This window comes from Epinephelus fuscoguttatus, linkage group LG13 (assembly GCF_011397635.1).
Source record: "Epinephelus fuscoguttatus linkage group LG13, E.fuscoguttatus.final_Chr_v1".
Taxonomy (NCBI): domain Eukaryota; kingdom Metazoa; phylum Chordata; class Actinopteri; order Perciformes; family Serranidae; genus Epinephelus; species Epinephelus fuscoguttatus.
The window spans coordinates 6,094,818-6,119,620 of NC_064764.1; the positions used below are offsets into that span (position 1 = coordinate 6,094,818).

The 24,803-nt window shown below is 37.9% G+C and overlaps 1 protein-coding gene across 1 annotated transcript in view; it reads right to left on the reverse strand.

The window, feature by feature from the left end:
* The window catches only part of LOC125899754 (inactive dipeptidyl peptidase 10-like), a 221,979-nt gene that overhangs the window by 11,835 nt on the left and 185,341 nt on the right, over positions 1-24,803 (reverse strand). Inside the window, exons 6-20 of the mRNA XM_049594266.1 lie at positions 23,774-23,826; positions 23,276-23,357; positions 19,829-19,949; positions 17,029-17,183; positions 14,919-15,016; positions 13,601-13,724; positions 13,477-13,515; positions 11,292-11,399; positions 10,727-10,818; positions 10,582-10,629; positions 8,032-8,153; positions 4,980-5,027; positions 4,225-4,323; positions 1,227-1,296; positions 43-237 (exon numbers count right to left, since the gene is read on the reverse strand). Of these exons, the coding sequence (XP_049450223.1) occupies positions 43-237; positions 1,227-1,296; positions 4,225-4,323; positions 4,980-5,027; positions 8,032-8,153; positions 10,582-10,629; positions 10,727-10,818; positions 11,292-11,399; positions 13,477-13,515; positions 13,601-13,724; positions 14,919-15,016; positions 17,029-17,183; positions 19,829-19,949; positions 23,276-23,357; positions 23,774-23,826 (1,454 nt within the window). The remainder of the gene's footprint in view (positions 1-42; positions 238-1,226; positions 1,297-4,224; positions 4,324-4,979; positions 5,028-8,031; positions 8,154-10,581; positions 10,630-10,726; positions 10,819-11,291; positions 11,400-13,476; positions 13,516-13,600; positions 13,725-14,918; positions 15,017-17,028; positions 17,184-19,828; positions 19,950-23,275; positions 23,358-23,773; positions 23,827-24,803) is intronic.

Below are 24,803 nucleotides of genomic sequence, written 5' to 3' on the forward strand. Positions count from 1 at the left end.
ATCATTCTAAAAGAGAGAGAGAGAGAAAAAAAAAAAGCTTACTCCAGAACTGCAATCTGGTCCTGAACATCAACAGTTCCCAGCCTCTGGTGAACCTCGTGCAGGATCCTCTGACCCTGGAAGCCACTGCCCCGGCCATCCAGGCGAGCCACGATGATGCTGTCTGAACTGACCAGCACAGACTCCCAGCTGAGAGAGAAGCGGTCGCTCACAGCCTGACCACCAGGGGCGCTGTCACTGTAAAAAGGACAGTATTAATTTAGTCATTAAAGTCCAAATCCAAATCCAGAAATGGGGCTCAAAGTGCAAAATACCGGACTTCTCCTTTAAGAAGTCAAAGGAAAATTAGGCAACTACCCCAAAATAATCCCAGAATAAATAAATAAATAAATAAATGAGGTGGTTTGTCACAAAACACATTTTAGGGCAGTAGTTCCCAACCTTTAAGGCCTGAAAAAAATCAGTATCTACTTGCAGCCCCTTGTCATTGGTTGCATGTATCTACCAGTTGTTCAACCGTTGGCTGATAGTTTTCCTTTTATATATATACTTCTATAGTCCTTAAGAAGTAGTTTACAAGTAAAAGTAGCCCGTTCTCACTTAAAACAAGTCAAATACCACCGCTTTGTCAGTGATCTCTCTGTTATATACCAACATGTAGGGGCATCTTTCACAGCAGTATGATGTGCAACTCATCAAATACCGCCGCTTTGTCAGTGGTTGTTGGCATCAGACACCGACACACGAAGACACTTTTTGCGATGGCATAATATGCAGCAGCTCTTTCTGACTCTGCTGGCAACTACTGTCGTGCAAAGAGCAAGAAAGTCCATATCAGGCAGACGGGTACAAAGGTGGAATGGTCAAACAATCTATGGCTTTCACAAAAGCCAAAATGCATGTAATGAGCATAAATTGAGCAGCTGTTTGTGAATGTCCAAAACTAACACAGGACGTCATATGTTGTCATTTAGGTCCAATGACAAAGCAGCAGTATTTGACAAGTTGGGATGAGAACACGTTGAAAGAACAGTAAAGATTAGAGGGAAGACTGAAAAAAATAAGCATTATGAGTAAATCTACAATCAACTCTTTAAATTTATCTTGCGACGCCTTCTGGGGATCTAGACTTAGATTGAGAACCTCTGATTTAAGGCACAAATTTGCATCTTAATTTCTAAACATTCTGAACTGTTTAACAATGTATAAACAAAAAAATTACATACAGAATCAGTAGAAGTGGGTGCTCCCGTGTTTCATCCAAGTCTATTGGGACAATTAACTCCAGACGAAGTGCTGCAAAACAGAATTTCATGACTTTAGTACGATGTCATTTGTACTCATACATAATACATTTTCTGCTGCACACGTTTCTAACTCACAGCTTAACACTCAGTCCAGAGTGCATTTTGATGGTGAAGATGAGTCACAGTGGGAATTTTGTTATGCACTGCATGTAAGTCTATCCTTCTGATAACATCAAAGCTTAACACACTGCATGGTCAGGTCAACACTGTAGCTTCATCAGTCATGAAAGAAGTCTGTTATAATCAGTCATAGTAATGATAGTAAAGGTAGGTAAGCAGTTTTATTTCACTTAAGGTAGTCTACATTTTATGCAGGCCTATATCACGATAGAAAGTCAAAGACAACTGGACTCAATGATATTTTCCTGATTTAGGCAAGAGTTCTTTGAATAATGTGATGTGAGAGTCTTTGAAATGAAGAGGCAGTCATGGTATTGTTGTTCGAGGTGTTAACTGGTGCGAGCCAGCAGGTCAAACAAGCCAGGACAGCACTGTCAGTAGAGAATAAGTGAGCATATCAGACATGATAACGAGTCCAAGAACTCAAGGTGAAGCCAATTAAATAAGCGTTTTGTCTTTAGGGCTGCACAGCAAGTCTAGTTGCACTGCTAGTCTAGTTTGACTTCTACTGTATGTGCACTGTGACCTGAAGGACTAACAATCAACAGGCTCAATAAAAGTAATCAAATACCCAAAGTAAACATGAAAATAACATGGCGGTTCCTGTGAAAAATAAGCCTGTGTACATCCTTTTGATGACAGGACGCCCATCCACTCAAAAGGCTTGTAATATGTATTACATTGCCTCTAACACTGAACACAGATTAGAGAAAGGAAGCCATATGGTGAGCTGTCCCCTCTAATTGAAACAATATACACCTGCTTTTCTGAATCCAGGCTTGTTTCATAATCAGCTAAAAAAGCCTGGCACCTGTTTGCTTTGTTGAGTTTATCCTGAATTTACATGTGTGACATTCTGATGTGAGTGAGCTTGACTGTCCGCCTGATGGGCACATATTTTGCTGGAAACCATCACTACTGTCAGCAATAGTGCATTTACTTGCACTTAAGTAAACAGGTTACAGTTTGGCTGACTGGAGTAACAGTCTTTTAACACAATGTTGACAAGAAACCTAGATTTCTTGGTAGTGGAGTAGAGATTTTTAGAGACTCCAACTAGATTTCTCCTGGAGAATGCTGATTTTTTTTGTTGGCCATGTTTACATGCAACTGGATTTCAATCTTTTTTTTTTTTTTTTTACATGTAACCATGTGGATGGCAAAGACATCAGACAGGGGAATCATCACCATGACTGCAGATTGGCTGTTGGCTTAATCCAAAGTATTTCCCAGCCATGGTCCTATTGTAATTAAGCAGTCTCATACAGTTTTCTTTTTATGACTTTTTCATGTTGTTCAGGCTAATAAAAGAAACAAAGGAGCTCGACGTTGTGTTTTTAGAGTGCATGTTTATGCAGACCCCTCATTGCAGTATGTATAGAAACAAAGCACGTCAGTACTGAAGTATGATCAAGGATTATCTGCCCACAGCCATGCTAGTGGCTCTGTGAGGCACAGCTAAATGTAAAAAGGGATACTTCACCCCTCAAAATGATCATTTGTATGTCAGTTACTCACCCTGTGTTATGTTGAATTCAGGAAACTTTGTTTTTCTCACATGCCTTCATGGTGAATGAAGAATATAAAAAAGACGTACCTTCTTTATGAATTGAGGCCATAGGGGTCAACGTTTATTAACAGCAAAACTATATCAAAACATCAAAACAAGTTTACTAACTCTTAGACATTTCCTACAACATAATCTGAGTCTCATTTATTCAGTTGCATGCTCAGTGCTTCCCAAACACACACATTTTTGCTAAAACCTTACTAATTTGACACGTCAATGTAAACAGTCTCAAGCACAGATGAGAAGGATGCCTGCATAGTTCATGGAAAGTGTTTTAAATGTAAAGGTTTTAGCAAAAATGAATGTGTTTGGGAAGTACTGAGCAGACGACTGGATAAATGAGACCTAGATTATACTGTACAAGTCGTGTGAGAGAGTTTGTAAACAGATGTTTTAATATAGTTTTGCTGTTGTTAGACGTGGTCCCCAATGACTTCAATTCATCAAGAATACTCACTGTTTGTGGATCTTCTATTTTCTTCCAGAATTTAACATAACACAGGTGAGTACCTGATATACAAATGATCATGTGGGGGTTTATGTGTTCATTTGATGTCAGCATGCTAATACAGTAAGCTTTGACAGCACTAATGTGCTCTTTGTTATGTTCGCTATCTTAGTTTAGCATATTAGCACATTAACATTTGCCGTTTGATTAGCTTTGCAGGTATTTGGCCATAAACTTAAGTTTTGGTCTTTGACTGGACGATGACAGAAGGGTACACACTAAGGGATCAACTAAGTTATGAAACTTCATCATGAGGGGGACATAAATGTCTGCACCAAATGTCATGGCAATCCATCCAACAGTTAAAAGTTCCAATATTTCAGTCTAGACCAAAGCGATTAATTGACCAAAACACTGATTGAAATTGCCATTTTTAGAGCCAAAATGAATGCAGTATATTGTATCACTACCACAGTCAGTGATTCTGCCAAAATAAAGTGGAGCATAAGAGAAACAATTAAACATGAATTTATAGTTACCAGATTACTACAGTGCACCTGATTTCTCAAAGTAACCCAGTTAATTGTGTGCATGGAAACACAAGGTATATGTGAAAGGTCACACTGTAGCATTTTAACCTAAAGTTGGTTCATCCCCCCATTTTTTTACTCATTAAAGGAGAGGAAGTAAACACTGCAGTAGTGGTGGTAATGGTGATTACATAGGGCAATTTAGAGAACAAATATTGCACATTGTTAAAGATGACTGCAAAGTCATACCAAAGTTGTTGATTTGTACAGTTCTTCTTTCCCACTTAGGCATTGTTCTGTTCATCAGTGCATGTCTTAATACTGTGTTTATTTCCACACTCTTGTGCTCTGTTAAGTGACAAAGAGAAAGAGAAGAATTTCTTTAGTTAGAAGAAAACTCATACCTGCAGAAATACAACAACAGCTCGACAAAATTCTGTAAAACTTAACACATTTCAATGTACTGCTTTGCCATTAGCTGTAGAAAAAATTATTATAACTCTGTCACATACATTGTCAAACACACAACAGTCATATTTAAAGTCAGAGTCAAGAAAGTGAAAGATGGTGCAGTATAAAATTTAACCAAATCAATATCACAATAAATGTGAAATAATCAACATCCGTCAATCTGTCGGCCTGTTGGAGTGAAAGAGAATGATGGTTTATCTCCTGCAGAGTCCCCAGACGCTGCTCTGAATGCCTCTGATGTACACTCAACAACACTTCAAGCACTTAACTCCTTAACCTTAATTGCATCCTCATATCCATTTTTTTAATAGTCATAAGTAAATCTCTGCTGATGGATTTTGGCTTAATGGCTCATGACCTCAGTGACTTAATCTCCCAAGATTAGTTGACCGATTAATGCACTTTGCAGACACCAATGGCACACTCAGAAAATCAGTCTATATCCAAACATAATGAATAAATATATCTGATGCAACTGAGTGAAAGAGTCTAAATAGTAAATTGGTTCAGTTTGTCATTGCCAGAGTACTTACTATTCAAATCACTTAGTTTGTGAAGGGTAGTTTGGGGTATTCCTGGACCTGGTGGTGAAAAATACTTTAGGTTAGGACTTTATCACACATTTTTATCACATTTTATCACAGATGTTAAGTTTTGTACAGTAAACAAAAATTCAGTATTAGGCCAAAATTAATGCCAACATAAATTTGATGCAGAATACTGATGATAGATGACGTTTATATTTTGTTGCTTTTAAGTTGTGTTGTCAAGTCACCAAAGTCCAGTTTTTACCATACATCTCATGCTGCCATCATCTTGGCATAGAGTATTGACATTTATCACTCATTTTCCATACCCTAATTTCCAGACTTCTCTGCGTTTTTTTTTTTCCCAGAGAATATGCGACATCTGAGTAAATATATCTGTGTATCATATTTCACATCATATTTAATTATTCTTAATAGGCGATTGTAGCCAAGTACCATAATGGCATGCAAATAAAAACTCAGGTAAGTTCAATGTCTGGGCTGAGGCAAAAAGGTTGGGACTCTGGGTGCAAGCGATGCAGTAAAGAGACGTCGGTGTTTTTTCCTTTCATGTGGCTCAGAATCGCCTTCTCCCCCATGATGGTGATGTCAAATGATTTCACACAAAGCTTGCATCTAGCTCTGTGTGTGAATTGGGAATCCTTGGCCAACCAGTATTTATATACTGTATTGTCAAGCCATCCATCCAAAAACTTGCATCTACCCATTGTGAACCACGTGAAACTCATCTTCTTGTCGAAGGTGCAGTGTTGGAGTGAAACTTGATACCTGGGGGGCCGGAGGAGGGCCATGGGGCAGCGGACTGGACATACCACTTGTCAATCAGGTAAAAGGGGCGCTATGTTTTCTGAGACATTTGCTCTCACACAAACTGTGCTTGGCCCGGCATAAAACACGATCCGAATTGATTAAATTATTTTTGGAAATACCTAATTTTCTATTTTAGAAAACAGTATTTTAGAACAGTGGTAATAGTCTGGAAACATAAATATTTTTACATACTTTATTTTTCATTTTCCATACTTTTTAATACCTGGAAATTGATCAAATTTATTTCCATTCTTTTCCATACTTTCCATACTTGTGTAGGAACCCTGATTATAAACATTACTGCTCTCACACTCTGTCTTTTATGATGGCATAGATGCAGCTAATTGATGGCAATAGAGGGTGGAGTCAAAAGTTTCACACAACAACACGAGGTTGTGGCGGAGTAGGTGGTAATATTGTACCTTTAAACAGAGGCAGCATTGTAGACGCTGGTGGTCTGCTTTTAAATACATCCCAACATGCTGACAGAAAATTCTTCTCACTATTTTTTCACTATATATTGCGATACATTATTATATTATACCAATTTGTTCTGTCACTACACTACACTGCCTCCTTGTTTTCCAGTGGTACTGCTCTGTCTCATCTGTGTTCATACGCTTTCAGAAAACATATACAAATACGAAGGAAATAATTGCAGAGTATGGACAGAAGGATCAGTCTGTCTCAGTGTTTAAGGTGGAGTATAAATGAGCTCTTAGTCGTGAGGTATGAAGAACAAAAACCCAAATTCTGAAAACATAGTAATGTTATCGTCCACACAACATGATACTCTAAAGTTTTATGACATTTACAATATTTTGACGAATGTAAACAACAATTTCTGAAATTGACCCAGTACTGAGTGTGACCAACACAGCCAGCTGTGGCAAAACAGGCAGCAATGTAATCCCTGAACGCAACTAATCACCGTCAACGTACGTCCACTAAAAGCGCTTGTTTTTTGCCACTGAAAGGCTCAGATTGTTATTCTGTTATGTGTCTGACAACATTATGGAAATGGACCCTACAGTGACAGACCTCTTTGCTAAAGAGTAAGATTATTTCTATTTAGCCAGAAAAGGCCCCAAAGTGGCCATCATCAAACCCACCAGACTGACTTTAAATAAAGTGTAATTTTACCATCATAAAACTAACTCCATTCAGTGTCAGCAGAGGCAAAATAAAATGGTCATCCTGGTTTGTCTCCCCAAACCCTTAATTCACCCAATTCAAGATGAAAATATGCTGGCTTTATCCAGGCTATAATTACTGCTTATCCAAAAGAAGTCTGGGACGCTTGGTGATTTCAGGCTGTCTCTGGTTAAACAAAAAGAATCTTACACTTTAACAAAAGGTCTGTCTCTGTAGGGTCTTTTCCATAATGTTGTCAGACAATGCTAATAACAACCTGAGCCTAAGCATAAACATAAGCACTTTTAGTAGATGTAAAATAACGGTGCTCAGTTGCCAGCAAGGATAACACTGCAGCAGGTTTTACCACTGTCTCAATATTGGACCAGCTTCAATAACTGTTGTTTCCATTAGTCAAAAACAGAAAGAGGACTGAGGCCCCATCAGAGCTGAAGTGACTAGAGAGAGAACTGAGTCCTTTTTCATATCAACTGACAAAGTGAACACAAAAAGAACTGAGTCCCCTTTCTGTCGGTCCATTTTTTGGTGCACTTTAAAAGGACTGAGTTCAGTTTGTTTAAAAAGGACTAAATGGGAAAACACCCTTAGACACAAAAACATGGGAGAATAGGGTCCAGGTTGGAAAATGCTGAAGTTAACCATTAAGAGACCAAAAAGAAAATAAATAAGTAAAGAATTTAATATAAAATCACATCATAAATTAATGTGGTTATAGGCTGACAAGTAAATGTAAGACTCCATGGAATGATCCAGTTCGTTTTTTTTCTATGTGCTTACTGTGAGTTATCAGTAATCATATTCTTACACTACAAAAGTACATACTGTTAAGATAAATATCTCAGTGAGTAGCAGCATTTGTTTTTAATGTCTCAGCTCGCATTAATAAACAGTGACTTGATTTAACAAAGATGGAAGATTGAGATAAAAAAAAAAACTGAACACAAGTTATTTAACAATGAAATAACCTTTCTAACAACATTGTTGTCAAATGTGTGAAATGGCAATGAACAAAGAGCTATAAAGATTCAAGATCAGTTTTGATGTTGCTGTTTTGGCCAAGATGAGGTGTTACCTTTGCAGCTGAGAAGAACATGTTGATAGTTTGGGCTGAGAAGAGCGTCATAGTAGGTGCACTTTGATTTGAAGAGGGAGCATGTGAGACACTCTTTACGAAATGGATCAGCAGTGGAGACTCTGAGGAAGTATGTGAGGACAAAAAAGTTGATGTGATATGCTACAACCTTTGAAATACAGTCAATGTGTCTCTAGCCTGCAGACAAATACAAAATCAAAGAGAAAATAAAATGTTGCAATTAATATGTGTAACACTATAAATTCATTAAAAGGGTTTCCATCCCTGTTTTTGCAGAGCTATTAATGATTTCTTCTTAAAGAAAAACCTTGGTGGTAATACCAGATTTGAAGTACTGAAGATATTCTTATTGTCTTGCTAAGTTGTTTGTTATTTTATTGTAAAATACAACATGTTGGAGTGCCTTGGCAGCCAAATGCCTACAGAGCCTGCCACATCAAACTTGACTCACTCCAAAGTCTGGCACTTGGTCAGTGACTCCCTGTGTCACTTACTGACGAAAAAAGCCATCCTTTCACAGCAGCATAATATGTACCGGTCACCGTCATTGTTTAATAGCATACAGTGGTGTCAGGAAACGAGGCCTGACAACAATAAAAGTTAAGGCGGCAGAAGTCCAACTGGGGCAGGGAGGTGGAGTTGTGGATGGGTCCAACAACCACTGACTTTTTTGAAAAAAAGTCAATGCATATACAGGCAGAACTTTACAGGGCATCCCAGAACATCAACAACCAATGCATCCAGGGTACCTTGTACGTCTTATCTGGACATTGGAGGTCCATGACTAAAAGTCAAAATGTGACGAGGCTGGAGTGAGAATGTGTTAACTGCAATATCCCTGGTTAAATTCCAGTCTTTGGACCATTGTTGCATACCCATCTGAATTTCTCCCCCATTTCCACACTACCTATACACTGTCATCTGTCCAATACAGGTGGAAAATCCTCCAAAAGGGCAGGCTGGTCTCATAAACATGTATTTTGAAAGGCTGTCCTGAGCGGTTGTGAGGGATGCAGGTTGGGGTGGTGGACAGGCCATGAAAATGCAGAATTTCCCCTGGAAATGCATATTTGGAACCATGTGAACTTTGAGTAAACTTTGAGTCATTTTAGAGTATGTCCTTACCATGTTAAATTTCCTAAACCTAACCACAGTAAGTTTGTGTTAATTATGTAACTGTGCGTTGAGGAAGAAACGACATTTGTGGGGCGCTAATTCGAGGGATATCATACAAACCACTTTATGAAAATACATTGAAAAGGGACAGTTCACCCCAAATCAAAATACATATTTCAACTCTTACCTGTAGTGCTATTCATCAGTCTAGATTGCTTTGGTGTGAGTGACTGAGTGTTGGAGATATCGGCCTAGAGATGTCTGCCTTCTCCAATATAATGGATATACAGTAGATGCCACTCGGCTCATGGTGCTCAAAGTGCCTTTTTTTCTAGTTTTAGAAAAACTCAACAGTAATGTCTCTTTCAAGAAATCACAACTCGATTACTTCAGATAATACACAGACCTTGTTGTGAGCAGTGTCATGTATGCCAGACTACACCTGCCAACTGAATCAGCCCGCAGAAGGAAGTGTGCATCTACTCTTGGATGAAAGGCTTATGCTTGTGACAGCGTGAAATGTAAACATTAATGGCATCAACCTCAGCTGAGCTGTAACGTGACCTGAGCTCGGTGGTAGATAAATGCTGCCTTCTGCACATTAATAGTTCTTGGGTGTAGCTGAGTTTTTCAAATGTATTTTTTGGCACTTTGAGTCTCACAAGCTGAGTGCCATCTTGTACCATTATAGTGGAGAGAAGGCAGACATCTCTATGGCTGATATTTCCAACACTCGGCAACTCACACCAAAACAATCTAGACTAATAAATAGCACTACAGGTACAAGTAAAAATATGCACTTTTGAGTTTGAGCTGAACAGTTCCTTTAATAAAGAATAAACATGTGACTTAAGGGTCCACTGAAGCTGCCGCTCAACTGAGGAGATGACAAAAACATCAGATGTGTGTGGAGTGATGAAGAGACTGCAACCTTTCTCAAATGAATACATAAAAAAGTGATTAGTTTTCTAAGGTTTCAGATTTTGCTGCTCTTGATTTGATTATGTGAATTCCTGATGCCCCTTTTTCTCCAGTGGTTTGGACCTGGCACCACCAGCTTTTAATCTCGATGAACCAATTCCTAATATTCACATACCAGTAGTGGGCGAAATTTTGGTTGAAATTTGTAGCACATTTTAATGGAAACTTAACTATGGAGCTTCATGACACACTTGAGTGGATACAGCTATTACATTTGCTTATTATAGCCAAAATTACAAAATTAAGACATTCTGTTCTCTAATTTGAACACATAATTTGCAATGGGAATATACGGACACAAGAGTGGTGTCAATCTAACTCTGCAAGAAAGCAAATAAGTCCATTTCCCCAAAACTTAAAACTATTCCTTAATCAGTGAAGGTGCTTTTTCTATGTCTACATTAAAGTTAATTATTGAAATGGTACCTGTACCTGTAAAATTGCCGTTGTGTTGAGCCTTCCTCTGTACTTAGGAAATAACTGAAAACCAATAATAAACCTGTTATTCAAGAGGTCATATTGTATGGTATCACATATCACAATGTATGGTGTTAATACTGTGTGTCAATAGGCTTACACTGAATTTGTGCTCTCATCATAGGCCAGAATTTGAGAGACTTCCCAGCTTCCTGAGGTCAAGTGGCGGAGGTTGACCTCTTGGCCCTCAGACTGAGAAGCACAAGAAAGAACACAACACAGCAGAGCAGACAAAGCATGTTAACATGACCAGACATACGTTCGTGGTCTTAAAGGAGAGCTCTCGTGTCAAGTTGTTTTATTTTTTTTCCTGAGGCCTGACTTTCAATCTACAACTTTTGTTCCACTTATTATCTCCACAGAACCTGAATTAATCTGGCCCAAAACCCAGCGCCTCCAGTGCAGCTACTGTACAACACTCTCCTTAATTTATTCAACTTAGTATATTCTTAATTCTCTGGTGTTTCAGGAAATGTAGTTAGAATATCATTTAAAATGATGAGAGTTCAAAATGGAATCATGTGAGCAGTATGAATAATTGGAAGGCCCATAGGACTGATAAGAAGACTAAAAGAAAAAAAAAACAGACACAAGAAGTTTAATTTAAACAGTGAAAGCACCAACCTAAATGTATTCATTGTATTAAAAGTTTCTAATAGTTTTACTTGGTTAGAGATCATGGTGATATGGTTGAATGTCCCGCGGCCACCGTGTTTCAAGGGCATAGTGATGAAGAATGTTGTGCAGTCCTTGGAAAATACTGGCTCCTCATTCTAGGAAAAGAGACAAACAGTAAACAAACATTACTATTTATAGCTGTTGCCATGTGGAACACCAAGCGATTAGAACAGGAGAAAAAAAAACCATCAGAAAAGACCAAGATATGAGCACTGACTGATAGGATCAGAGACATTTCTCCTGTAAAACATGTTTTAGCTAACAGTTATGTTTAGAAAGTCAGTAGGTTGTTGTGGTCTGAAATAATTTGCCATTTTAGAAGTATTTTTCTACACTGTAAATTTCCCAGTGGCAGTGACAGGCTTTTATTTGAAACAGGCCTGTATTACAGACAAACTTGCATTGCTAATGTATCCTGCTTTACAAATAAACTGTATTATACTCGAAGCGGTTCTCATTTACTTTTTGTACTTATACCTAATGCAATATAATTTGTGTATAACCCACACAATCATTTTTTAAATTTAGTTATAAGAATGTACAATCAATGACACTAATATACTGTAAAGAAAGAGAGTAATAGTTATAACAATAAATTATGAATTATGATATTAAAAATCATTATGAAATAAAAGGATAAATAAAAATTCGAATCTTTTATCTGACAGACTTCATCAAACAAATATTTCCTAGTGAATATTAGCTACTGACATGGATTTCTAATGTGTTACAATTTTAAGAGTGATGACAAAGTGGATGATGACAGAGATAACTGCAAAGAAGATGGCCAAATCAAAGGTGTCCTCAGAGGGAAGTCTTCTGAGCACATTTTGGTCAGAAGAACAACAGGAACTTGTGAGGAGGGAACCTTAAGCCCCCTCTCTGAGTGTAAAATTAGAGAATCTATGTGTGTGAGCTCCGGTGTGTAAGGGTGTCAGGTTAGAAAAAAAATATGTTTTGTTGCATGGAAAAGTCTGTCTGTCTGTGTGAGCTGTTAGCTAACCAACATAAAGAAACTCATTGGTTATCATCACATTTAAAGTACATGATAATATTTTTGCCTTCAATAATTTAATGTTGTGTTTTATACAATATGGAATTTTCAAAGTCGTTCTAAAACCAAATGCAACCAATAAAACAGATGTATTATAATTTCTAGTTTAGTCTTACATGAAGTACATTTGTTATCGACATCTGAAAACCTATTACCCACATAATCATGAGCCAGGATGCTGTGATGAAGTGACTTATGCACTGTAGACTGTTCTCCGTCATGTGACTGAAGCACGCAAGGAAGTAAGGTGATGTAGTGTAAAAGGTGACAAAGTCCACGTAGGGAAGGTGGTCAGGGTGGTAAATAGATCAAACACAAGACTTTGATCCGTGAGACCAGGCATCTTGTCCCATGTGAAACCAAATGTCAGTGTTGAGTTACCTTTACTCATGTCACATCATGACATAGTGTTGTCACATCACGTCACGTCACGTCACGTCACATGATGACACGATGACATGAATTGCTGTTGATGTTGTTAACTGTTAAAGTAGCGTTAACTTCGTCTATGTGTACTTCTTTTGATAAACTGGGCATAGTGTGCATTTCAGTGACACTTATTCCATCAGTACAACACCAGTCAGGTCATACTCACCACTCTACTTACTGTTGGGCATTTTTCCTCTTGAGAGTTTTTTATTCACCACTTATCTCCTACCACTTCTACACTGTTTTTTTTTAAAAAATTCTATTAATTTTATTTTTTTTTCTGTCAAGTTGGAGTTTGAATCCAATTATCTGCAGGAAGTGTTACATTCCATTGACAGTAGCAAAACAGTAATTAATAAAAATTGGAAATTGGAAATAGTGAATAAGTATGTCAGTATTTCTTTTAATAAGAGTATGTCAGAGCAGCAGATTGGTGAATGCAGTGTTGTTGTACTCATTGAATTAGTGCTGTAGAAATACAAACAACGCTAACTTTACCACATGACACATTATAGTACAAGTAATTACAATTAATTAATGAATTATTAATAATTGGCTTGTCTTTGTGTCCATTATTTTAGATTTTAGATTTACCAGCTTTTATATGAAAAGGTGGAGTTTTTCTTTTACAGTTTATTGATTGGCTTAGAAATGAAGATAATGAAGCCTCTCTGGACTGATGCACTCACCTGACGATCAAGCCACTTCTCTGATGTCATCACGTGTCTCTGAGTTGGAAAGATTGAGTTAGTATGGAATACTTCTGTAAGTTCATCGTAGAGGCTGAAGAATTATCCACAAAAAGTATTTTACCTTTGTGCAGTCACCTGTTGTGACGTCACACAGAGAAAGTATTGACATGTTTTGAGCTCGATTCACCCAACGCACACTCAGCCTGCCTTGTGTCGCCCACTTCACCATGGTGATGTAGTACTCACTAGGGAAAATAAATAGTAAGTAGTAAGCAAGTAAGTAGTAAATAACATTCTATTTATGTGGAAGTCAAACTGTGTCCCAACATGTGTGGATAAGAGACTTGATAAAAGTACTGTACTTAAAGGGTTAAAGGGATAGTTCAGATTTCATTAAGTGGGGTTGTATAGGGTACTGATCTACTGCTTTGGTGGGGTCAGCAATAAAATGTATTTGGCCACCTAAAAATAAATCCCACCTAAAAAAATCAATATCAGTGTAAGTGAACGCTATATTTAGAATATTTTCACTGCTTTACTTTAATGTCATAAAGTAATTTCTAACTGGAAAATGAATCGTGCTCTTCAAAGTCAAAGCCAGACTCCATTTAGTAAACAGTGATTTAACATTGCTGAAAACAGGAGCTGCTGGTTTACTGCTGCCCTGAATAGTTATTTTGTTTCTGTTATTGTATGACTTTGGCATTTAAAGGGTTAGTTCCGATTCACCAAAGTCACACATTATCAAAAACAAACTAACTGATCGAGGCAGCATTAGACCAGCAGCTCTCCTGTTTAGAGAGCTAAAATGACTGTTTTTGTCACTGAATTCTGGTGGCTTTGACAAGAGCATATATGTGGAACTGTAATCATTAAAAGTAAAGCAGTGAGAATACCCTCAATATTACATACAAATAAACTGTTATTGATTTTTTTTTTTTTTTTTTTTAGGTGGAACTTTTTTGGGTGGCTAAAAGAGGTTTTATTGCTGCAGCAGTACATTGCTTAGCTTCCATGTCAGCAGTCTAGCCTGCTTCTCCAAACTGGGGGTGTGCTGACTGACATTGACTCCAGGTAATATATTGACTATGGATAAGTACTGCATAAAACGCCACTTCAAAAAATCTGAACTATCCATTTAAAGTTCTGTTATGAGGATAAGACTCACATATTTGTCAGAATTTTGAGTGCTGTTCCAGAGTACCTCAAGTGTAGTGGATTGTAATGGACTGACAGTGTAACAGTATACCCTCTATCGCTGTGTACATGTATGTTATTTTACTAGTCCTGTATACATCCTAAAACTTTTTTTTTTTTTTTTTACTCTATTTGTGAAGATATTCATCACTGCACTGTTTGAGTAATGCAGGCTACTAGGTGTTTGTTGACTATTGAAAATCCTAAAATAAAGGTCCTAAAAAACTGTGTTGAAATCATACCTCTTTTCAAGACTGTCAGGAGGTCTCAGTTCAGTTGTTACAGAGCTGCCATCCAGTGTGACGACATAGAGTCTGACAATGGGATTGATCTGTCCCATCTACAATAAAAACAGTACAAATGTGCAATTGCATTCACAGGCCGTATCAAATTCTGTGTAATATCCATGATGCACTGCATGCACTGAAGTGACAACAATAAGCACTGAGCAACAGGCTGCACTTGCTTTTATTTTTATATGCTGCTACACTGAACAATGCCAGTAGGACTTGAACAAACATCATAATGAGAATATGAAACATGTAAAGAACAAACTGTGCTGCTGTATGCTGTGCACTGCACACCCTGAGACAAGTGAGTCATTTGCCTTTAATTAAAGCTTCCTTGAAAATAGAGCTCATTAGTCTACATGATAAGGGGAATCTCAAAGATACAGCATGACCAAGGTATCAAAAAGATGACAATATATATTCCACACGTATGCTTACTTCCATATCACTACTGATTATTATTCTACTATTCTACAACTATTCTTGTATTCTTCACTTTCAGCTCTTGCGAACGTATAAAGGCTTCTTGGAATAGCTCTATTATCTACTATTTACCATTGTAAAGTTAAGCTTTTACATTTTGCTCCACATCTCGTCCTAACTGAATGTTCAGCAATTAGTATTTGGGCATTTAGTGGAATTGTTTTATTCATTTATCTGTCTATTCTATTCTAATCCTACTTGCACTGCAACCATACAACATTCAAACTGTTAACAGTCAATCTTCCCAAAAATGACCTTTGACCAGCCACCACACATAGCTGAAAAAAAAAAATAAATAGATTTTAAAAAATTATTTGAAATCAGTCATTAGCTCTCATATTGGCTTATCACAGCTGATGTTGACATATATGTTAGCAGATTTGCCAAAAGAAATTGCAATGCAATAGAGAGTTTACTGTTCAAATGTTGTATTCACAATACACAATGTACACAATGCTGTCTTTTTGTTTTTGTGCTTTGTCTTAGTACAGTCTCAGATCAGCTAGCAGGACTGAAGACTTGCATCTTTTTATTCTCGTATAACTACAGTGATATTGGTATGGGTAAGGCTGTAATATGGCAGAGTTTGTCACTGTGAATCTGAATACTGCTGGGATTCTAACAGTAATGAGGTTTTTCCTTAAGCACAGACACATGATAGCCATGAAGAATACTCCCAAGGGTGTAACTTCTACTGTGTATTGACTCACAAAGAGATACCCACACAAATTTAGCCCCCAGTGACTGGAGCAGAAGTATGACTGTCAGGCTGTTACACAGCCTCAGAATGGTTACAGACAAAGGGAAAGAGAAGGCAATTAGATTTCTGCTTCATTTAGTCCCACAATATTATAGCACTGACCCCACTCAAGGATTCAAGTTAAGACTCATTGCGTGTGTGTGTGTGTGTGTGTGTGTGTGTGTGTGTGTGTGTGTGTGTGTGTGTGTGTGTATATACAATTTTCACACACTGTGTGAGCAAAGCTAAGATCAAGTGCAGTGCTTCATTAATTAGATGCCTTTCTATCCTAACCCCCTCCCCCCATCTATGGATCTGAACTGACAAATGAGGGTGCCCTCAACCTCATGACCCTCATTCCACCACTTTTCCACAACCCATCTCCCATCTGAGAGGCATTTGATACGCTAAACATCCACATCAAAGGATGGGAGATGTGTTAAGGTGCCTTACGAAAGCATATCATATTCCAATCCCTCCCAGTGCCACAAATCCCTACAGACATTGCTCTTCAAAGGAAGCAAGTCACTGTAACATAAATTAAACGAGATCAGGACTCACTAACCGTTATGGAAAAACCAAAACAGAGAGCTTGCAGTTTTATTATTAATAGCCTTGGTTTGACACAATAGAGTTGCCAGATATAGTAGACTAAGGTTGTAAGGGATGTTCTACAGTGTAAGCTAAGCTCAAGGATGTTCTAGTACTGTGAACAGGTAACTGGAACAATCTTTATCAATTCAGCACTAATATCCAAAAATCAGCGTTGTAACATTATACGTCATAACCCAGTGTTATTGAGAGGTGATTTGTATTCTGGAGCAAAAACTGGAGTTTTACCTTTGGATAAGGGTACTCCTTCCCCCTGGGGTAAAGAGAGCCTGTGAAACGGGGCAGCAGCATGTTGGGAACCAGGGAATCATTGAAGGTGAGGTAGGCCAGTCTGGAGCCGTCAGGTGACCACCAGTGGGCCACCTGTGTGAGCAACACCTCCTCTGGAAAACAAAGAGAACTCAAATATGAGAGTGGAGCTCAGTGGAGCTGGTCAAATAAATGACTGACTGATTGTGGAAAACTTGGTCAAATTATTTTATTGAAAATAATATGAGCTGCTTAAAATGTTAGGTGCTCAATGCGCCTTAGCTCATTTAAACAAAAACAAACAAACAAAAAAAAACTGAATAGATGGAAGCCCACAGAAAAGACTTTACACTCTGGCCCTCATTTATGAAACAAGCCTACAACAGAAAACTAGGCATCCACTGGAGACTATGATCAAATTTTCATGACAGGTCTGAATTTGTGTAGAGAAGTTAGAGTCAGTATGAACTTAATTTATTTATTATATAGGCTACTGGTGACATATTACAAGCAGTTATTGAGCAATGAAGCAATTGTGGTTGGGCTAACCAACCTGCAGTGTGATAGGTTGAATGCTTATTCAGTCACCTATTTAAACAAGAACTTTGACAATCATCAGTTCTCAGCAATAGCAGATCTGATTCTATTGAAAGACCACTACGCGCCCATAAGACGTGAAATAGTGTTTTTGGGACCATAGAGAGCTCTTAATGGATGGTGATGAGTAGCTTTTAAGTTGCTTTCACCTCCCAAGGCTCCTCCTGAATTATGCTACAATTTAGGGCCTCAGTTAAGGAGAGAAACACGGTGCTCAAGTGCTGTACCTGTGCCAGCGCAGGTGCTCACTACATTGGGTTTTTTGGCCACCAGGACTTGTCAGCAGGAGCTTACGTATGGTATATCACAGCCAACCATCAGCAGAACGATGCCAGCAGTGTTGGCAGCCATCAAGTCCCTTTCTCGTCAGTACATACAATTTCCATGTAATGATGCTCAGCAAACCATGATTATTAAGAGAGCATTTTATGAGATTGCTGTGTTTCCTAATGCGATTGGTACGACTGTAAAAATGTCCATCTGAATTGTTTTCCACTTATTTTGTCAGACCCCATGTTATTCTGTTGATAACACAAGCAAAAAGTTTTAATTTTGAGAGCAAATTGCCCCACAATATGAATACATTTTGATTATATCTTTGATTTTGTTGATAACTGTTTCATAATTGCAATATTACACTTCAGGGTGAGCTCTACTGTCATTGTTGACTAGGGGTGACCCCGAATAGTCGATGATTCGATGATTCAATTCGGAGAAGTCTGATTTGACTGCCGGTCTCGCCGTTGAATCGTCGCAAAATGTGGTTATGAAACAAGACCGTACCATTCTGACTATATGAGGGTGCTCACTGCTGCTGAACATCTTGATTTGACATAGAATGTATTTGTTTTCTAGTAATTCATGATATATAGCCTATTTTGATACAAACATCAGCCTTAGTTTCTGTTAATAAAAAATACTGAAAATGATGCATGCGTTTAATCAGTAGACTGATTTTTTATTTCGTTACTTTTTTATCGACGTGGCCAAACAATTGAGAGCGGTGACGCACGGTCCGTGTGGATGAACTTGTTCGAACCTGAGTTGATTAATGAAGTAACTTGAAGTCAGAAAGAAGGAAAACTGTTTCTAAACCATTTGATGATGTTTGTGGATGTTTATTTGTGAATGAAATGGCAAGTTCTGACGAGTCAGAAACGACTCCTGTTAAAGACATGGATGAGGCTGCAGCCCGTCTGTGCTCATCTAGAGCATCATACCTTGATGAAGTGAAAGGAATAAAAGATAAAGATGAAATGATAACCCTTTTACTTTTATTATTATTATCTTATTATGCCAACTGAAGAATTAAATTTGTTTATTTGGGTGTTTAAGCTCTTTTCTCTGGAGCGGAAACTGACGCAAATGAGCTCATTAATCAATGAGGAGGAAAACAACATGATTCGACGATTAGTCGGCCAAAACAAAAAAACTGTCAAATCAGATTCAACTATGAAAATTCTTAGTCGGGGACACCCCTATTGTTGACACTGCCAATAATGTCAATAAAGCCTACCCTCAAGTGTTATATTGCCTAAAATATGTCATAAATATGAAATGCACAATGTAACATAACCGTGGTTTACAGAAAAAGTATGATAGCATCATTTTATGATCAGCAACAGTACTGATCCCATATGACTCTTGCAAAATCATTATTTTAGCTGTTTTCTTACTGTGAGAGTTTGGCTAGATTTGTGCACTAAAACCTCTTGATTAAGAATTAGGAAAAAATCATTATCATGGTGAACAGACTGTTCATTTGAAACAGTGTGTTAACAGTAGTCTCCTGCATACACATCTATTTGACTCATACATCCACCCCAACCTTCCCCAATAAGGCTTTCACAGCAGTAATAACCATGTCACATTACCTATCCTGACAGACAAGGGTCATAATAAATACAGCCACCAGAGACATCTGTCCAGTAAATCTAAATTTATGTTGAACTAGACATTTGTTATTTGTCCTATAAAATGGTACTCATGTTCAGACACATTCTTTTCCTATGTCACAGTCGACACAAAGCCCACTTCCATTGTTAAAATAACAAGCCTTATACGCACATGCTTTCCTCAGATAGAAGAATGTGAGATTCTGGAGGCAGCATCTGAGTTATTCTGTCTGTCTTTCAACTTGACCTTTGTGCCAGGTTTTATAACTCAGTATTCTCTCACTTACCCTCATACAGCCAGTCTGTGATGCCGTTGAAGATCATCCCCTCCTGTCCAGAAGACGTGAGTCTCCATGAGCTACTCTGAACATCTGTTTGGTAGTAAATGTTGTTTTCAAATATATAAAGCTGTGGGATAGAGAGAAAATATCAGTTTTAATTTGAAAGCACAAGCTGTGATAAGTACTGTTTTTAGTGTATGTCACTTTTCCTTCTGTCTACACACAGCATGTAGTAACACCTACACCTTTTTCATACATATTTGTAAAGAAATATGCTATAAGGAACATGGTAGGGGGGTACAAAGATGATACCAGTTTGTTTTTGTGTTCCCACTGGGTTTGATTCTTTTACCGAGAATACATTTAATTACATTACATAGACATGTCAGATCTTTATATTTCTGCCACCTTTTATGCAAGTTACAGAGCACACAGGGACTGAGGCAAAAGAACATTTCTGCCGAACAAATTGAGAACCTGGTGAGTTGATCTCACACAGAGAACATGCTTATTGATAAGAACACATTCAGAGAGCGTCTCATCTCTTGTGATAACAGACAAATATGCAGGGAGAGTCTGTGCGTAATGAATGCTACTTTGTCATTAGCCGTGTGTGACACTCTGCTGCAGGGCTTCCTTGAGAACAGGTTCCACCGAGGGCAGGTGGAAATACTGAGGTAACAATATGCTATCAAATGCTTAATTACTTTCCTTGTCTGCGCTGGAGAAAATAATGGACTGATTATTCTGTGCATAATACTGTGCACGGAGGAGGCATTACTCACACAGAGAGCTTTGGTCGCCCAACAAGATGTCTTCTAGCAACAGCTTGATTAGTCTAACTGCTGCTGGCTTCTTCTCCAAGTGACTGTTTAGTTTAAAAGGAGTTTGTCTTTCCTCTCAGTTCAAAAACAGCATTTGATGAGCCTTTACCTCAGAGCAGAGAGGATTCTATGAATGCCAGGAATTATAAAACACTTAGTTTCTGCTTTCTGTGTGCAGAGAGGTTTCTTCTGTTCAAATGCAGATGGTTGGGGCTGCATCTATCTTCATTATCTGCTTATTATTTTTCAGTAATTGGATTAATTGGTATGAAATAGCAGAAAATAATGAAAAATCAACATTACAATTACCAAGAGTTCAAATTAACAAGGAAAGCAGCTGATCATCACATTGGAAAAGCCAGAACCTTCTAATGGTTTCATTACTGAACAATCAAAACTGTTGAAGATTAATTTTATGTGGATTTGAATTGATGCCTCAAGATTTTTTTCAGCTTTGAAATTTATGATGGACCTAAATAGAGGTGTAACAATCCAGTCCAATCTTGACCAATTTATTGATTCAGTGATCAACAATCCAGTATCAGCAATATGCAAATTGAAAACACTGATCCATATCATCATCTTTAGTGTACACTTTTAATTTGTTTCAATGTCAAACAGTGCCAGGTAGATAATGGCAAGCAGCCGAGAAAAAGACAGTGAGGATAACGTTATTTACTGGGGAATTAAAAGTGTGAAAATATTTTCGATTTCGGAGAAAATATGGGTCAACAGACAAAGAATGTGTAAGAGGTAAAGAATGCTGTAATGAGATGAAACACAATGTACCTGCTAGCTGCTCTGTTTCTGCGATGTAAGGCTGAAAAAATGTGTATGGAAGCTGAAATTCAACTGCGCCGTATGTCAGGAGACACACTGACGTAAAACAATGGTGAGTATATGGTGAGTTAAATTGAAATAATTTGTTATGCTACAAGTAGAAGATATCTCTGCCAGCCACTGGGCTAATTTATGCAAAGCAAAAAAAAACCTGACAGTTATCACTGAGCTGAATTTATACTTATGTTAGATGTTCTTGTTCTTTGGTGGCTGTGTGCAGTTATGGTGTTTCAGGAAAAAGATCATTGTTTGGGTTAAACTGAAAAGATTTTTTCCAGAAAGGGCATTCTGACAGAAAACCCTGAAGGCTCACTTATGCCATGTGCTGTTTGATGTGTGTTAGTGGAGTTAATTCAAAGTAAACTTTACTGCACTCAACCAATTACAATTATTTAAAGCTACGGTCTACGTTTAGAAAGATTGATCATTATTATTAACATCATTTAGATGGTGGTTATGGCCCAATAGTGCTAGCTACACAATGTGAAGAGCAAAAGGAACCAAAAAAATTCCTTCTCTCTGGCAGCTGCAGGCCTGCAAAAAAAATTGACCAATCACAGCCATCCGGTCCATAGGGAGTTACTCCTTGCTCAAATTTGCACTCTCTCTCTCTACCCTCCATCCAATCCCCTCGCTCCATTTTGACACTCCTCTGCTCCTTGTCCCAATCACCTCTGTACCTTCACGTTAAGTATGTAATGCCATTTGTGGGGCGCTGATTTGTAGAGTACCATACTAGCCATTTTATGAGGATATGTTGTATTTGTGCAATTGGCTATGTTTTGTCACTACTGAACTTTACTATCATCCACTGGCGATTCTCATAAACTTAGTTTGCCCACCAAAAATAATGCACTCAAATTTGTACATATCCTACATATTTTGAAAGGCTGCAGTCAGGTGATCAGGGAATAAACAAAGACAGAGTCCTGAGCAGTCTTGTAAGGAGGCAGGTTGAAGTGGTGGATGGGTCACAAAAATGTGGCCCTTCCCCTTGGCCTTTAGCCTGGAGACGCATGTTTGAAACCGTGTGAACTCTGAGTCATTTTAAGGTATGTCCTCACTATGTTTTTTTCCTAAACCTAACCACAGTAACTTTACTTGCCTAAACCTTACCTCCATAACTTTACATTAATTATGTACCTATACATTAAGAATGTAACATTATTCCTAGGGTGCTAATTTGCAGGATATCATACAAACTGTTCTATGAGGATACGTTGTATTTTTAGGTGTATGGCATTTATTCTGCCAAGGTCTAATGCCCTATCTTGCAATGTTAACAAAAGGGAAAATACTTTGTGTATCAGCCCCCACTGATTTGGCTCTACTCCAGAATTTGATGTAGTCTTCTTTGTCCCATGCTACATCCTTCCACAGACTTTCATGAAAATGGGGCTAGTAGTTTTTCTATCATCAGGCTGACAAACAGATAAACAAACCAAGCCAAAAACATTACCTCTTTAGCAGAGGTAATTATGGGCAAGGAAGTAACTGCGCTGCATCTGTTTAGGAGGAAATGCATATTTGCAATTTGGATTTCCTTAGTGGAAATAAAATACAGCTCAGTATGTGTTGAGCTATATTCAGGCAATTATGTTGTTTACTGACTTGCTTGGGTAATGAAGGAAAACTACTTCAATAAAAAATATGTAATTCATATAAATTATCTTTTGCTCCAGGATCAAATTACCCACCACTGTGCCATTGAGTGAATAATGGAAGATTCATCCCGATGCTTGATTGTTTTTAGACTGAGTGATGTTATTTGGCCCTGTAAACTACTCACCAGCTGCTGACCGTGAACTCCCCACGAGGCAAACTGAAGGACTGAATCTGACACCTCGGGAGGATTCAGCTCCCGCACCTCTCTGATGCAAAGACAATTAAAAACCCATTACAAGAACCATTACAAACCAGACCAGCACACATTAACATCTGTTTCTAAATCTCTGCCACAACCTCTGCAAATTTACAGTTTGCAGTAGTTCAAAAGGTACTGAGGTGAATAATGTGTATCATCTTAACTGACATAAAGTATGAACATAATGTAAACTCCTCAAATATACCAGTCCCCTTAACTTTTTTTCAATGTTCTCAACTGTTACTGACCTCATAAGAATATCTTTAAAATGTTTGTCCTTCATTTGGATGGAAAACAGAAGGCAATACATCTTTTAGTCCTACTGTGTATGTCACTGATCTTGTTGTGTGACTATAAACAAAAGGGAAGTAAGTTCATTATGCAAGGTCTATGTTAATTAGGTTTAATTCTTTGTTTACTCACCTTGTGTACAGGTTATAGATCAGGTACGATGCCAAGAATGAGTGCTGGTAGATCTAAAACCAAATTACAAGAAAAACAATTTCAGTGGTATTATACACAGACCTTTGTTCTTTCCCCATTAATGATGATTAGGACCTCAACAGCAAAGAACAGGGAAATACTCCAGATCATTATGACTAATACAGTAGATTAATCAAAAAATTAATCATCAGAATTGGTATTATTAACACCATGTGTTCTCAAAATAACAGAAGGAACACACTGCAGAACATTATGACATGATTTCATGATTATATTTTATGATTTTCTTCCACAACCAGCTATGTTTTTTTAGTTAAATTAGGTCGGAGACGACACTCCTTGAGATTTTTAGCTACAACAAAGATTAATAAACTTAACACATGTCTCAAAATCATCTCAGGACATTACCAAGCAATTAATACTGCATTCACATTCAATTCTGAACCAAGCTAGAGACCGAAAACCGTCTTTCACAGTACCTGTGGACTGATAGAGAGAGGACCAAAGTTAGCGTCTTCCTCATGCCAGAGCTTGTTTATTTCTGAGCTGCACATGAGCTGAGCTGGTAGCTACAGTCTCACTAGTCTATCCACAGCAGCATGAGCAACATCTACTGACGCAAAAGTGTATTACCTTTATGTAAAGACTGTAAACATGGTAGAATACTTCAAATATTGACAAAAAATAAGGTGGTGTCTGTTTACATGAAAACTAAACATATCGTTTCCAACCTACTACATTAACAATAATAATTTGCTTGAGTGTCGCCATGTTTACTGTTTGCATCAGGAAAATCCAGAAGTTCTATACATTCTGATTTCTCTGGTGTGCCCACAAGAATCAGACCATAAAGAAGTGTGAACAATTTTGTTCATGATGCAGTTGGTTGTCTCCAGGAACACACAGCTGGTTTAAAAGCAAGTATGTCTCTGGTCTTAGTTATTTCTTATTTTTCTTAAGATTTCCTTCCCTTTTTGACAGAATAAGGGTCTCTGTATTCAATTGGACA